The 14,182-nt window shown below is 43.9% G+C and overlaps 1 protein-coding gene across 2 annotated transcripts; it reads right to left on the reverse strand.

The window, feature by feature from the left end:
• Positions 1-1,159: 1,159 nt before the first annotated feature.
• On the reverse strand, positions 1,160-9,214 carry C40H1orf50 (chromosome 40 C1orf50 homolog). Of its 2 annotated transcripts, XM_061568095.1 has the most exons (6): positions 9,082-9,214; positions 8,677-8,825; positions 5,968-6,083; positions 3,206-3,292; positions 2,393-2,524; positions 1,160-2,158 (listed from the first exon to the last, which is right to left on the reverse strand). In XM_061568095.1, exons 2-6 carry the CDS (start codon positions 8,714-8,716, stop codon positions 1,847-1,849), a joined length of 687 nt encoding a protein of 228 aa, XP_061424079.1. In that variant the 5' UTR covers positions 8,717-8,825; positions 9,082-9,214; the 3' UTR covers positions 1,160-1,846. The 2 variants fall into 2 exon arrangements, with proteins under 2 accessions (XP_061424079.1, XP_061424078.1); XM_061568094.1 differs by having other exon boundaries at positions 8,677-9,197.
• Positions 9,215-14,182: the final 4,968 nt, after the last annotated feature.

A 14,182-nucleotide genomic window follows, 5' to 3' on the forward strand; every position in this document is an offset into this window, starting at 1 on the left:
CCCTACCCTTTACCTTACCCCTTGGCATGTCCACACCTTTACCCTTTTACCCGGTAAAAAGGGTAAATTACCTTACCTTCTTCTTGGTTCTTTCGGTAAAGTCACGTAGAAGGGAAGTAATAAAATAATAAAAATAAAACATAATAAAACAATTCTCACGACGTTTCGGCCACAACGCTAGCAGCCGTCCTCAGGTGAAAACCAGGTCTGTCGAGGCGACAGCGTCTGAATGAAACAGCACCATGCTTGGAGCATATATTTAAGCTGGGTTGGAAGGGGGGGAAAGGGCGCCTTGACAAAAGAATTTGCATAGCAAGAGGAATTTAGCATATTTATGGGAAATGCAGGTATGTGATTAGGACTACTCATGCCCGTGCATTATGCAGGATTAGCAGCATCAAAGGGAAGGGATATGGGAAATGCAGGTATGTGAATAGTACTTATGCCCGTGCTTTATGCAGGATTAGCAGCATCAAAGGGAAGGGATATGGGAAATGCAGGTATGTGAATAGTACTTATGCCCGTGCTTTATGCAGGATTAGCAGCATCAAAGGGAAGGGATATGGGAAATGCAGGTATGTGATTAGTACTACTTATGCCCGTGCATTATGCAGGATTAGCAGCATCAAAGGGAAGGGATATGGGAAATGCAGGTATGTGATTAGTACTACTTATGCCCGTGCATTATGCAGGATTAGCAGCATCAAAGGGAAGGGATATGGGAAATGCAGGTATGTGATTAGTACTACTTATGCCCGTGCATTATGCAGGATTAGCAGCATCAAAGGGAAGGGATATGGGAAATGCAGGTATGTGAATAGTACTTATGCCCGTGCTTTATGCAGGATTAGCATACATACTATTAACACTCCTTCCCTTTATTAATGCTACCCCTATCCCCTCCTTTTGATGCTAATCCTGCATAATGCACGAGCATGAGTAGTACTAATCACATACCTGCAATTACCATAAATATGCTAAATGCCTCTTGATATGCATATTCTTGTCAAGGCGCTCTTTTCCCCCCTTCCAACCCAGCTTGTATATATGCTCCAAGCACGTGTGCTGTTTCATTCAGACGCTGTCACCTCGACAGACCTGGTTTTCACCTGAGGACGGCTGCTTGCGTTGTGGCCGAAACGTCGTGAGAATTGTTTTATTTTTATTATTTTATTACTTCCCTTCCACGTGACTTTACCGAAAGAACCAAGAAGATGAATCCCTGCAGTCACGAAAGCTTTAAATCGAAATTTACCTTACCTTGCCGAGGCCTACACGCGCCGGATAATCGATGATCTACTGTCATTTCATTGTAGGCACCTGCATTGTCCGCAGGTACTATGATGCACGACGCACAGTTTAACACTTCTGTGATGTACATGCACAACGTTATCTCGGTACACTGCATGCACTGGCGGTGGGGGACCGCGCGATGGCGCAGTGCTGACAGTGCACTGCGTCTGTTTTCCGTGGCTAATGTCGGTGCCAAGTGATAGCCGAACCGTTCCTAGGCCACGTCCGCCTTCACCAACCGACACTGTCGAGCAGGCTTCAGTGCGGCCAAACACTCCCCCCCTCGCTGGCTGGCATGGTGTCAGAAAGCTTTTGGTCCACAATTATTTTATCCCATATAGGCCAATGAAGAGCAAATGCAAGTAGAGGTTCAGTACTACGGAATGGGTCACATTCCATAGTGCCATATTTAATCAATTATCTTGATGTTAAATTACGTTTAAGATTAAATTTTTTAACTGCTGCCCGCAAAGGAGGCAAGCCAACGAGCTGCAGAAGGGGGCAGCCAAATAGCCGCATGCGGCTCCGAAGGCGCAGGTTGCAGACCCCTGCTTCAGTCCAAGCAGGCTCCTTCCTCCAAGGGCAGCCCCACGCAAGGGAAAACTCCAGGTCCTCTGGGAAACTCCGCCGAGGAGATCCCGAGCGGGTCCTCGTCGCCCGGCGACTGCAGAGACTTGAGTGGCGGCGGAAGCGACGATGTCGCCAGTGAGAGACCCGAGGGTTCGGCGATCGTGTGAGCCACGAGCTGCGTGAGCGGCGAGAGTTTTGCCTCCTTCTCCTCGGCCTCGTCGGCCGGTGTCCACGACATGTCCGCCTGCAGTTTGAACGCTCCCAGGAAGTCGTGCGGGCAGCGCGATCCCCAGTCCTGTGTGGCGTCGATATTAAAAAAAAAGCATTGGCGTGGAACTAAAATAATACTGGGATTTGAACGTGAACTTTTTTTTATTCCATTGTTAAAATACAAAAAATTATTGTAAAAAAAAGAAAAACTCCGCCAAATGCGTTTCATCCAAATGTCGCTGTGTGGCGTCGCGCCCCTGAGATCAAGAATCGAAGTTCAAGCTCTCAGAGTGGCACGGCTGCTCCTATTGGTTGTGACCTGAGGAGAGAGGATGGAGAAGTACTGCTGCCCGCTCTCGCGCTGGTACAGGAAGTAGGTGCTGCCCGGTTTCTTGACGACGTTGCAGGCGGCGCGGTGCAGATCGGCGTCGCGCACCGTCTCCTCCAGCACCTGACGCGATGGGGGGAGCATAGACGAGCGACACGGCGCGAGCGATACGGCGCGAGCGACACGGCGCGAGCGACACGGCGCGAGCGACACGGCGCGAGCGACACGGCGCGAGAGACACGGCGCGAGAGACACGGCGCGAGCGACACGGCGCGAGCGACACGGCGCGAGAGACACGGCGCGAGCGACACGGCGCGAGAGACACGGCGTGAGTGACACGGTACGAGCAGCACGGCGTGAGCGACACGGCGTGAGTGACACGGCGTGAGCGACACGGCGTGAGTGACATGGTACGAGCAGCACGGCCGACAAGATGAGCAACGCCAACAACAGATCAGCAACATCAACAGATGAGCAACACCGACTCAGGCAATGTATGTGTGTGTGTATATGTTGAACATCCTAACGGAGAACGCTCTTGAAATGACTTGAGACTGACTGCTGTCGACTGTGTTGCAACTTCTGATGATGATGATGATGATGATGTTGGTAATGCAACTGCTGTTGATAATGACTGTGTTGATGATGTACGTATGTTGAACTTCCTTTGTACTGTACGTAGTCAACTGTGCGCATCTGAGATGACTGGCAGGTGCCAGATCCCACACACACACACGCATGCATGTGCTATTACCAACATAATTGGTGAATTCATTGCGGTTGTGAGGTCACGAGGCGTCTCACCGTGCGCGCCTGCTCCTGGAGGTACCGGATGCTGTCGGCGATCACCGACAGCTTGTTACACGCGTTCGCGCGGATGAACTCGTCAGCCTGTACAAGGTAAAAAAATTAACCCGTAAAAACAGTTTTTCACTATAAATCCTTTATATGCGTGGCGGCTAGAGTCCTCTCGTCCTCTGGCTTGAGATGGCTGCCACCTATGGGTCAGACGATTGCCTGCCACCATTAAGCAATTGGTAATTAAATAGAAATTTATTTTTCCTAAACAGTGTAAAATTTTGCAATTTTTTTTTCTCGAAAATCAATTGTCACGCACAACGAGTCTGTGTGCAAAATGTCAGCTCGATTGGATCACGGGAAGTGGGTTAAAAAACGACCGAAAGATTTGCACGGTCGTAAGCGCGCAAGCAAGCAAGCACGCAAGCAAGCGAACTTAATATAAATGATTTAAATAAAAAACGACCGAAAGATTTGCACCGGTCGTAAGCGCGCAAGCAAGCAAGCAGCGAACTTAATATAAAGGATTTAAAAAGACAAAGATACCCCGCTTAGCATTTAACAGAGCTGTTGAGGGATACGCGTGGTTAGCAGGCACCTACGAAGGCCGGCATGGCGCACGAGGTAGTGGTGGTAGTGTGGTCAACACCAAACGCGGCCGCCTGTCTCTTCAGTGCTGATGTTTACACATGATTTCGATTTAAAGCTTCTTTCGTGACTGCAGGGATTCATCTTCTTGGTTCTTTCGGTAAAGTCACGTAGAATGGAAATAATAAAATAATAAAAATAAAACATAATAAAATAATTATCACGACGTTTCGGCCACAACGCAAGCAGCCGTCCTCAGGTGGAGAACAGGTCTGTCGAGAAGACAGAATCTGAATGTCTTATCGACAGACCTGTTCTCCACCTGAGGACGGCTGCCTGCGTTGTGGCCGAAACGTCGTGAGAATTATTTGATTATGTTTAATTTTTATTATTTTATTATTTCCATTCTACGTGACTTTACCGAAAGAACCAAGAAGATTTACACATGATATTGACACGTCAGAACTGTGCTGAGTCGACCTAGGGGAGGCCCAGGACCAGGCCGTGATTGGTCGTCAACGGGAATCGAAGTCGGGTCCGCCAGGGTCCATAGTGCAGCGTGCTCCAACAGCGGCACCACCACTCCCCACGTGTTTAGACCAGAAGACTCAGGCGGGCAATTCAACCAATCGGTGGGGTCCACAACGTGGGTCACGTGACCATCAGTGATTGGCCAGTGATGATGGACCGACACCAGAAGACAGTAGCGGCTACGGCTGCTGCTTCTGTTGGTGCACTTCCTGTTTTAACTATTGCTGCTACGACACGTTCTCAGTCTGGAGTTGTGCACTTTTAGATAATCGAAGTTGCAAACTCGTTTCTTTTTGTGTTTAGTTTGTTGTCCTTCGCCGCACCTCCCGATTAACACGGTTGGCTACGTACGGTATCAAATAAGTTCAACATACATACTGGACATCATAGTTACTATCAACAGCAGTAGCATAATCGTCATCATCGGTTGCATCACCATCTACAGCAGCAGAAGCATCGTCGTCCGTCTCAAGTTGTTTCAAGAGCGTTCGCCGTCAGGACTTTCAGCCAATTCAACATACATACAGTACATACATGATGTTAATCTGAGGATATGCAGTACATATTACCGGTTGGATTAGCCACAGTGAATCAACATATGTGAAGCTACATAGGCATGCAATTAAACAGTGTATTACTTGATAGTAGGCTACCAAGCAGCACAAATATTTTTACTTATCAAATTTTTTATATATTCTGTAATTAGCCTTGGCCAGTATTAATTAGTTTTAGAGAAAACAACATTATCAAAGTCAATTGAATGTCCATGTTGGCACGCATGGTCTGCAACTGCCAACAGTCGTATTTGTGAGTATTTGCTGTTATTGTCTTCTACTTCAACTGCTACTGCTATTTTTAAATATAATAATGTTTTGTTTTATTTTACCAGGTAAGGCCCTCTGAGCTCTTTTTAAATCCTTTATATTAAGTTCACTTGCTTGCTTGCGCGCTTACGACCGTGCAAATCTTTCGGTCGTTTTTTAACCCACTTCCCGTGATCCAATCGAGCTGACATTTTGCACACAGACTCGTTGTGCGTGACAATTTATTTTCGTGAAATTTTTTTTCCAAAATTTTCCACTTTTTAGGAATTTTTTTTTCAGATTTAATTTAAAATACCAATGTGATAAAAATGAAACTCTTACTCAAGAAAAACAGAAATGAATAATAAAATAAAACCGATGCCACGCATATAAAGGATTTATAGTGAAAAACTTTGTTTTTACAGGTTATACTTGTTCAGTATCTGCCTGGACACAAATGATAGCTCAACGAAGCGGCTTATCCACGTGGAAACTTCTAATGGACAAAATACTCTAAATGCATTTTTGTCAAATGCGGAGGTAAAAACCGGAGGACCCGGAGAAAAATCCACGCGACCACGGTGAGAAAGACACGCAAACTCCAAATATACAGCAGCAGCAAGCGTCAGGGTCGGAATCGAACCCACGACCTCCTGCATACCAGACGAGGTAGTTAACATCTCCTAGCCACCGTGGCACCCAATAGCTGCTGCTGTTGCTGCTGCTACTGTTGCTGCTACTCCTTCCTGATGTGCTTCAATGACTGCTGCTACGACAAGAACTCATCCTGCAACTGCTACTACTGTGTCCTGCTTCGACCGCTGCTGCTGCTGCTGCGGCACACACCTTCTGCACCTGCTGCGCCAGGGCGACGAGGTCCATGGGCTCCCCCGAGCGGTTTGTGCGGTACGGGCTTACGAGCCGCACCCCACGTGGGCAGGCAGAGGTCTCCACCAGGCGAACTGAGGACAACAACAACATCACCATCATTACCATCATCATCACCCCACCACCATCAATACCATCACGATATCAACACGAGTCGCACCCCACTAGGACAGGCGGAGGTCTCTACCAGGCCTGAGACAACAACATCACCATCATTACCAACAACATCACCACCACCAGCATCACGATATCAACACAAGCTGCACCCCACGTGGGCAGGCGGAGGTCTCCACCAGGCGAACTGAGACACCCACAACAACATCAACATCATTACCAACATCACCATCATTACCAACATCATCACCTCAATCGCCTCCTTCAAGAGAGACTTAAGAACTTACCTTTATAACCACGTGCTTTCGAGCGACTCTGAGCTTGGCTCCGCGCACCTCTGAGTTGCGGCCGTTACATCCGAAAATTTGCGCGCGTTATAAATTGCATTATTATAATTAGTGAGCCTTACCTGGTAAAATAAAAAAAACGTTGTTTTGTCATCCCTATGAATACAGCTGGCACTGTGCAGTGATTGACAACTTTGTGGTGAGCACGCAAACAATAACCGTGCTCTGATCATACGGCATTGTCTCTGAAACTGATTGTTCTACAGCAGAGACGGCGGCCTTCCTGAAGGCCTCATCTCAACCGCTGTTAGACCAGAGAACGCCAAAAGGCGAACAGCACAAGGAGAATGCCACTACATTCTTGGTTCTTTCGGTAAAGTCACGTAGAAGAGAAATAATAAAATAATAAAAATAAAACATAATACAATTCTCACGACGTTTCGGCCACAATGCAAACAGCCGTCCTCAGGTGAAGAACAGGGCTGTCGGAAAGACAGCGTCCTAATGAAACACTGCCAAGCTTGGCAGGGTATTTTAAGCTTAGAGTAGGGGAATCTCTTCAGAAAGGTGACAGAGACTCCATCAGTTGAAGATTCTTATCCCGGAGTTTGTTGAAGGATCTCAAAGTTTTGTGGAATCCCTCCCGTAGAGGCGGTTACATTTCGATGTAAAGCTTTCGTGACTGCAGGGATTCATATTCTTGCTTCTTTCGGTAAAGTTAGGGAATTAATAGCTAGGGCTTAGCATCTTCTTGGTTCTTTCGGTAAAGTCACGTAGAAGGGAAATAATAAAAATAAAACATAATAAAATAATTCTCACGACGTTTCGGCCACAACGCAAGCAGCCGTCCTCAGGTGAAGAACAGGTCTGTCGGGGAGACAGCGTCTGAGGACGGCTGCTTGCGTTGTGGCCGAAACGTCGTGAGAATTATTTTATTATGTTAAATTTTTATTATTTTATTATTTCCCTTCTACGTGACTTTACCGAAAGAACCAAGAAGATGAATCCCTGCAGTCACGAAAGAAGCTTTACATCGAAATTTAGGGCTGAGCAGCTACAACCATTGGGGGCCCTTTCTTGCCAGTATCAAAGAATAAGTTTTACCCAAAGATGTTCAAACCCCAAACAGAAACCTTTCTCAAATGAACCAAACATTAACGATACGCGTGGTGAGCATGCAAACTAAAACATGCTGCTTGCTAAAGGTCCCTGTTTGGCGTTTGAACATCTTAAACGCCCCCTGTAGTATTGCCAGAAAGGGTAAAAACCTATAATTGTACTAACACCACCATTGCACGTATTTATTTGCAGTGACTTGCTTAGGGGCCGTACATAAATGACGTCACGCGACGATTTTTGACCCCCCCTCCTTCGTCACACGGCGTCACAAAAAGTGAGACCCCCCCCTCAAATGACGTCACAAAGCTCTGCCCCCCCCCAAAAAATAAAATAAAACATACTTCAAATCGCTTTAAACTATTGTCATTGTAGTGCGTATTTAATGTGGCGCTGCACTCTGATGTTGTAGGAGAAAACATTTATTAATTGATTTATTTTCATTTATTATTATTTTATTATTTTTTACCTACGTGACTTTACCGAAAAAACCTAAGAGTATGAATCCTTGCAGTCACGAAAGCTTCAAATCTAGAATGTATTAAAAAAAGTATATTTAATTAAGTAGAACTGTTGTCTATATTTATTTAAATTTGCGCTTTTTGATGTGACGTCCCATTTACCACCCCCCCCGTCCCCCTAGGTGCGTGACGTCATATATGGACGACCCCATTGTTATACTTAGCACCCGTCTCGACTTGACATTCCGTGAGTAAAGAGCTTCATAGCTTATCGGATTAAGAGCCAGGCTAATGATACCGATGCACTCGCAAACTCTGATCAGTGTTAGCAGCACGGCGATCCACGAATTGCCGTTGCTAATGTTGGCACGTGCTATTATGAGATTATAATGAGATTCATATTCTTAGGTTTTTTTCGGTAAAGTCACGTAGGTAAAAAATTACAATTAATAAAAGTAAAAATAAAATAAAAATCACGACGTTTCGGAGGCAACACAAGCTTCCGTCTTCAGGTGGAACATCATTTTATTTTACTTTTATTAATTTAAATTTTTTACCTACGCGACTTTACCGAAAAAAACCCAAGAATATGAATCGTTGCAGTCACGAAATCTTCAAATCTAGAAAGATATAATAATGAGATTATGAGCGTCGGAGTTAACCTTCTTTGTCTTAAAAAGGTGTCTCACCCGTGGCGTCGGCTTTCTTCGCGTCCAACGCCATCGTCATGTTGCCAAGGGGAACGTTGGATTCTTGTGTCCGTGAGTGGCTAGACGTTTCGGGACCTAAGCCTAACCTGTGGCAGGAACACCAACCTATACGCACACGCTGTACAAACCTGTGCGCGAATTTAATTGTTCGGACGGCAAATGACAGCACCACATTAGTAGGAGGACGAGGATGACATCGAACACAACTGATTATTATTATTAAACAAAGATTTGACTTAAGGGCATGTTGTTGTTACAGCATTGGGTTACACCATACACTTGTGTAACCGCGGTACAGTCAGCCGTGCAGTATAAAACGTACTATTAAAACACTTTAAACAATACACAATCAAAGTGCGTGGATGACTGCGCGCTTAAACGTACTATGTAACTGTGTTAAAAACTTTGCTTGTGCTATAACGAGGTGTTGCCTTGCAATGAATTGGCCCGATCAGTCAACACCAACTCTGCCAGAGAACAAATGAGCCGTGGACCCCAGCGCCCGTTGGTTTTATACAAACCTCGCTTCACATTTACCACTACGGATAAGAGCAGCAGCCAATCAGCTACGCGAGCTTTATTTATTTATTATACATATAGCCAATCGCGGCCAAGCTCACTACTTATCTGTATTACGAAATGTAATTGTACTTTGGAAGGTATGAGGTGTCTGTGTCGGTGCCTGTTGTGAGGTTAATTAGGAGATTTCGTAACTGCAGGAATAACTCTTACTCTTTGTTTCTGTCGGTAATGTAAAGTATAAAAAGAAATTAATACATTAAATAATAAATGTTATTATTTACTCTTTGGTTATTTCGGTAAAGTAAAGTATAAAGAGAAATTAATAAATTAGATAATAAATGTTATTATTTATTCTTTGGTTATTTCGGTAAATGTAAAGTATTAAAAGAAATTAATACATTAAATAATAAATGTTATTATTTACTCTTTGGTTCTTTCGGTAAAGTTAAGTATAAAGAGAAATTAATACATTAAATAATAAATGTTATTATTTAATCTTTGGTTCTTTCGGTAAAGTTAAGTATAAAGAGAAATTAATAAATTAGATAATAAATGTTATTATTTATCTTTGGTTATTTCGGTAAATGTAAAGTATTAAAATAAATTAATACATTAAATAATAAATGTTATTATTTAATCTTTGGTTCTTTCGGTAAAGTAAAGTATAAAGAGAAATTAATAAATTAAATAATAAATGTTATTATTAATCTTTGGTTCTTTCGGTAAAGTTAAGTATAAAGAGAAATTAATACATTAAATAATAAATGTTATTATTTAATCTTTGTTTCTTTCGGTAAAGTTAAGTATAAAGAGAAATTAATACATTAAATAATAAATGTTATTATTTAATCTTTGTTTCTTTCGGTAAAGTTAAGTATAAAGAGAAATTAATACATTAAATAATAAATGTTATTATTTAATCTTTGGTTCTTTCGGTAAAGTTAAGTATAAAGAGAAATTAATACATTAAATAATAAATGTTATTATTTAATCTTTGTTTCTTTCGGTAAAGTTAAGTATAAAGAGAAATTAATACATTAAATAATAAATGTTATTATTTAATCTTTGTTTCTTTCGGTAAAGTTAAGTATAAAGAGAAATTAATACATTAAATAATAATATTATTTAATCTTTGGTTCTTTCGGTAAAGTTAAGTATAAAGAGAAATTAATACATTAAATAATAAATGTTATTATTTACTCTTTGGTTCTTTCGGTAAAGTTAAGTATAAAGAGAAATTAATACATTAAATAATAAATGTTATTATTTAATCTTTGGTTCTTTCGGTAAAGTTAAGTATAAAGAGAAATTAATACATTAAATAATAAATGTTATTATTTAATCTTTGTTTCTTTCGGTAAAGTTAAGTATAAAGAGAAATTAATACATTAAATAATAAATGTTATTATTTAATCTTTGTTTCTTTCGGTAAAGTTAAGTATAAAGAGAAATTAATACTTTAAATAATAAATGTTATTATTTAATCTTTGGTTCTTTCGGTAAAGTTAAGTATAAAGAGAAATTAATACATTAAATAATAAATGTTATTATTTAATCTTTGGTTATTTCGGTAAAGTTAAGTATAAAGAGAAATTAATACATTAAATAATAAATGTTATTATTTACTCTTTGGTTCTTTCGGTAAAGTTAAGTATAAAGAGAAATTAATACATTAAATAATAAATGTTATTATTTAATCTTTGGTTATTTCGGTAAAGTTAAGTATAAAGAGAAATTAATACATTAAATAATAAATGTTATTATTTAATCTTTGGTTATTTCGGTAAAGTTAAGTATAAAGAGAAATTAATACATTAAATAATAAATGTTATTATTTATTCTTTGTTTCTTTCGGTAAAGTTAAGTATAAAGAGAAATTAATACATTAAATAATAAATGTAATTATTTACTCTTTGGTTATTTCGGTAAAGTAAAGTATTAAAATAAATTAATACATTAAATAATACATGTTATTATTTAATCTTTGGTTCTTTCGGTAAAGTTAAAAACGAAACCTTTTAATTTTACCAGGTGAGGCCCCACTGAACTGTGGAACTCCTTTTCAAAGCGGACTGGCTCTGCCAAATGACAGCTCAACGAAGTGGCTTCATCATCCCGTGGACTTGCATAGCAGCTAATACTCTAAACGCTGTGATGTTGGTACGAAATGTGGAGGGGAAAAAACCAGAGGACCCGGAGAAATATCCACGCGACCACGGGGATATTGAGAGAGAGACACCTGGTCTTCACCTGGTCTTCACCTGGTCTTCACCTGGTCTTCACCTGGTCTTCACCTGGTCTTCACCTGGTCTTCTCCTGGTCTTCACCAGGTCTCCCAGTCTTCCTGGTCTTCACCTGGTCTTCACCCTGGTCTTCACCTGGTCTTCACCAGGGTCTTCACCAGGTCTTCACCTGGTCTTCACCTGGTCTTCTCCTGGTCTTCTCCTGGTCTTCACCAGGTCTTCACCAGGTCTTCACCTGGTCTTCACCAGGTCTTCACCTGGTCTTCACCAGGTCTTCACCAGGTCTTCACCAGGTCTTCACCTGGTCTTCACCTGGTCTTCACCATGGTCTTCTCCTGGTCTTCACCTGGTCTTCACCTGGTCTTCACCATGGTCTTCACCAGGTCTTCACCAGGTCTTCACCTGGTCTTCACCTGGTCTTCTCCTGGTCTTCTCCTGGTCTTCACCAGGTCTTCACCTGGTCTTCACCTGGTCTTCACCTGGTCTTCACCAGGTCTTCACCTGGTCTTCACCAGGTCTTCACCATGTCTTCCCATGGTCTTCCCAGTCTCCAGGTCTTCACCTGGTCTTCACCTGGTCTTCACCAGGTCTTCTCCTGGTCTTCACCTGGTCTTCACCTGGTCTTCACCAGGTCTTCTCCTGGTCTTCACCTGGTCTTCACCTGGTCTTCACCAGGTCTTCTCCTGGTCTTCACCTGGTCTTCACCTGGTCTTCACCAGGTCTTCACCAGGTCTTCACCTGGTCTTCACCTGGTCTTCACCTGGTCTTCACCAGGTCTTCACCTGGTCTCACCTGGTCTTCACCTGGTCCTTCACTGGTCTTCTCCTGGTCTTCACCTGGTCTTCAACCTGGTCTTCACCAGGTCTTCTCCTGGTCTTCACCTGGTCTTCACCTGGTCTTCACCAGGTCTTCACCAGGTCTTCACCTGGTCTTCACCTGGTCTTCTCCTGGTCTTCACCAGGTCTTCACCAGGTCTTCACCTGGTCTTCACCTGGTCTTCACCAGGTCTTCACCAGGTCTTCACCTGGTCTTCACCAGGTCTTCACCAGGTCTTCTCATGGTCTTCTCCTGGTCTTCACCAAGTCTTCACCTGGTCTTCACCAGTTCTTCACCTGGTCTTCACCTGGTCTTCACCAGGTCTTCTCCTGGTCTTCACCTGGTCTTCACCTGGTCTTCACCTGGTCTTCACCAGGTCTTCACCAGGTCTTCACCTGATCTTCACCAGGTCTTCACCTGGTCTTCACCTGGTCTTCACCAGGTCTTCACCAGGTCTTCACCAGGTCTTCACCTGGTCTTCACCAGGTCTTCACCTGGTCTTCACCTGGTCTTCACCTGGTCTTCACCCGGTCTTCACCAGGTCTTCACCTGGTCTTCACCTGGTCTTCACCAGGTCTTCACCAGGTCTTCACCTGGACTTCACCAGGTCTTCACCTGGTCTTCTCCTGGTCTTCACCAGGTCTTCACCTGGTCTTCACCAGGTCTTCACCTGGTCTTCACCAGGTCTTCACCTGGTCTTCACCAGGTCTTCACCAGGTCTTCTCCTGGTCTTCTCCTGGTCTTCACCTGGTCTTCACCAGGTCTTCACCAGGTCTTCACCAGGTCTTCTCCAGGTCTTCACCTGGTCTTCACCTGGTCTTCACCTGGTCTTCACAAGGTCTTCACCAGGTCTTCACCTGGTCTTCACCAGGTCTTCACCTGGTCTTCACCAGGTCTTCACCTGGTCTTCACCTGGTCTTCACCAGGTCTTCACCAGGTCTTCACCTGGTCTTCACCAGGTCTTCACCTGGTCTTCACCTGGTCTTCACCGGGTCTTCACCCGGTCTTCACCAGGTCTTCACCTGGTCTTCACCAGGTCTTCACCAGGTCTTCACCTGGTCTTCACCAGGTCTTCACCTGGTCTTCACCTGGTCTTCACCTGGTCTTCACCAGGTCTTCACCTGGTCTTCACCTGGTCTTCACCAGGTCTTCACCTGGTCTTCACCAGGTCTTCACCTGGTCTTCACCAGGTCTTCACCTGGTCTTCACCTGGTCTTCACCAGGTCTTCACCTGGTCTTCACCTGGTCTTCACCTGGTCTTCACCAGGTCTTCACCTGGTCTTCACCTGGTCTTCTCCTGGTCTTCACCAGGTCTTCACCTGGTCTTCACCAGGTCTTCACCTGGTCTTCACCTGGTCTTCACCAGGTCTTCACCAGGTCTTCACCAGATCTTCACCTGGTCTTCACCTGGTCTTCACCAGGTCTTCACCTGGTCTTCACCTGGTCTTCACCTGGTCTTCACCAGGTCTTCACCAGGTCTTCACCTGGTCTTCACCAGGTCTTCACCAGGTCTTCACCTGGTCTTCACCTGGTCTTCACCTGGTCTTCACCAGGTCTTCACCTGGTCTTCACCTGGTCTTCACCAGGTCTTCATCAGGTCTTCACCTGGTCTTCACCAGGTCTTCACCTGGTCTTCACCAGGTCTTCACCTGGTCTTCACCTGGTCTTCACCAGGTCTTCACCTGGTCTTCACCAGGTCTTCACCAGGTCTTCACCTGGTCTTCACCTGGTCTTCACCAGGTCTTCACCTGGTCTTCACCTGGTCTTCACCAGGTCTTCACCTGGTCTTCACCAGGTCTTCACCTGGTCTTCACCAGGTCTTCACCTGGTCTTCACCTGGTCTTCACCAGGTCTTCACCTGGTCTTCACCTGGTCTTCACCTGGTCTTCACCAGGTCTTCACCT

Source organism: Lethenteron reissneri, chromosome 40 (genome assembly GCF_015708825.2).
Source record: "Lethenteron reissneri isolate LAM-NWPU_2019-01 chromosome 40, ASM1570882v1, whole genome shotgun sequence".
Classification (NCBI taxonomy): Eukaryota; Metazoa; Chordata; class Hyperoartia; order Petromyzontiformes; family Petromyzontidae; genus Lethenteron; species Lethenteron reissneri.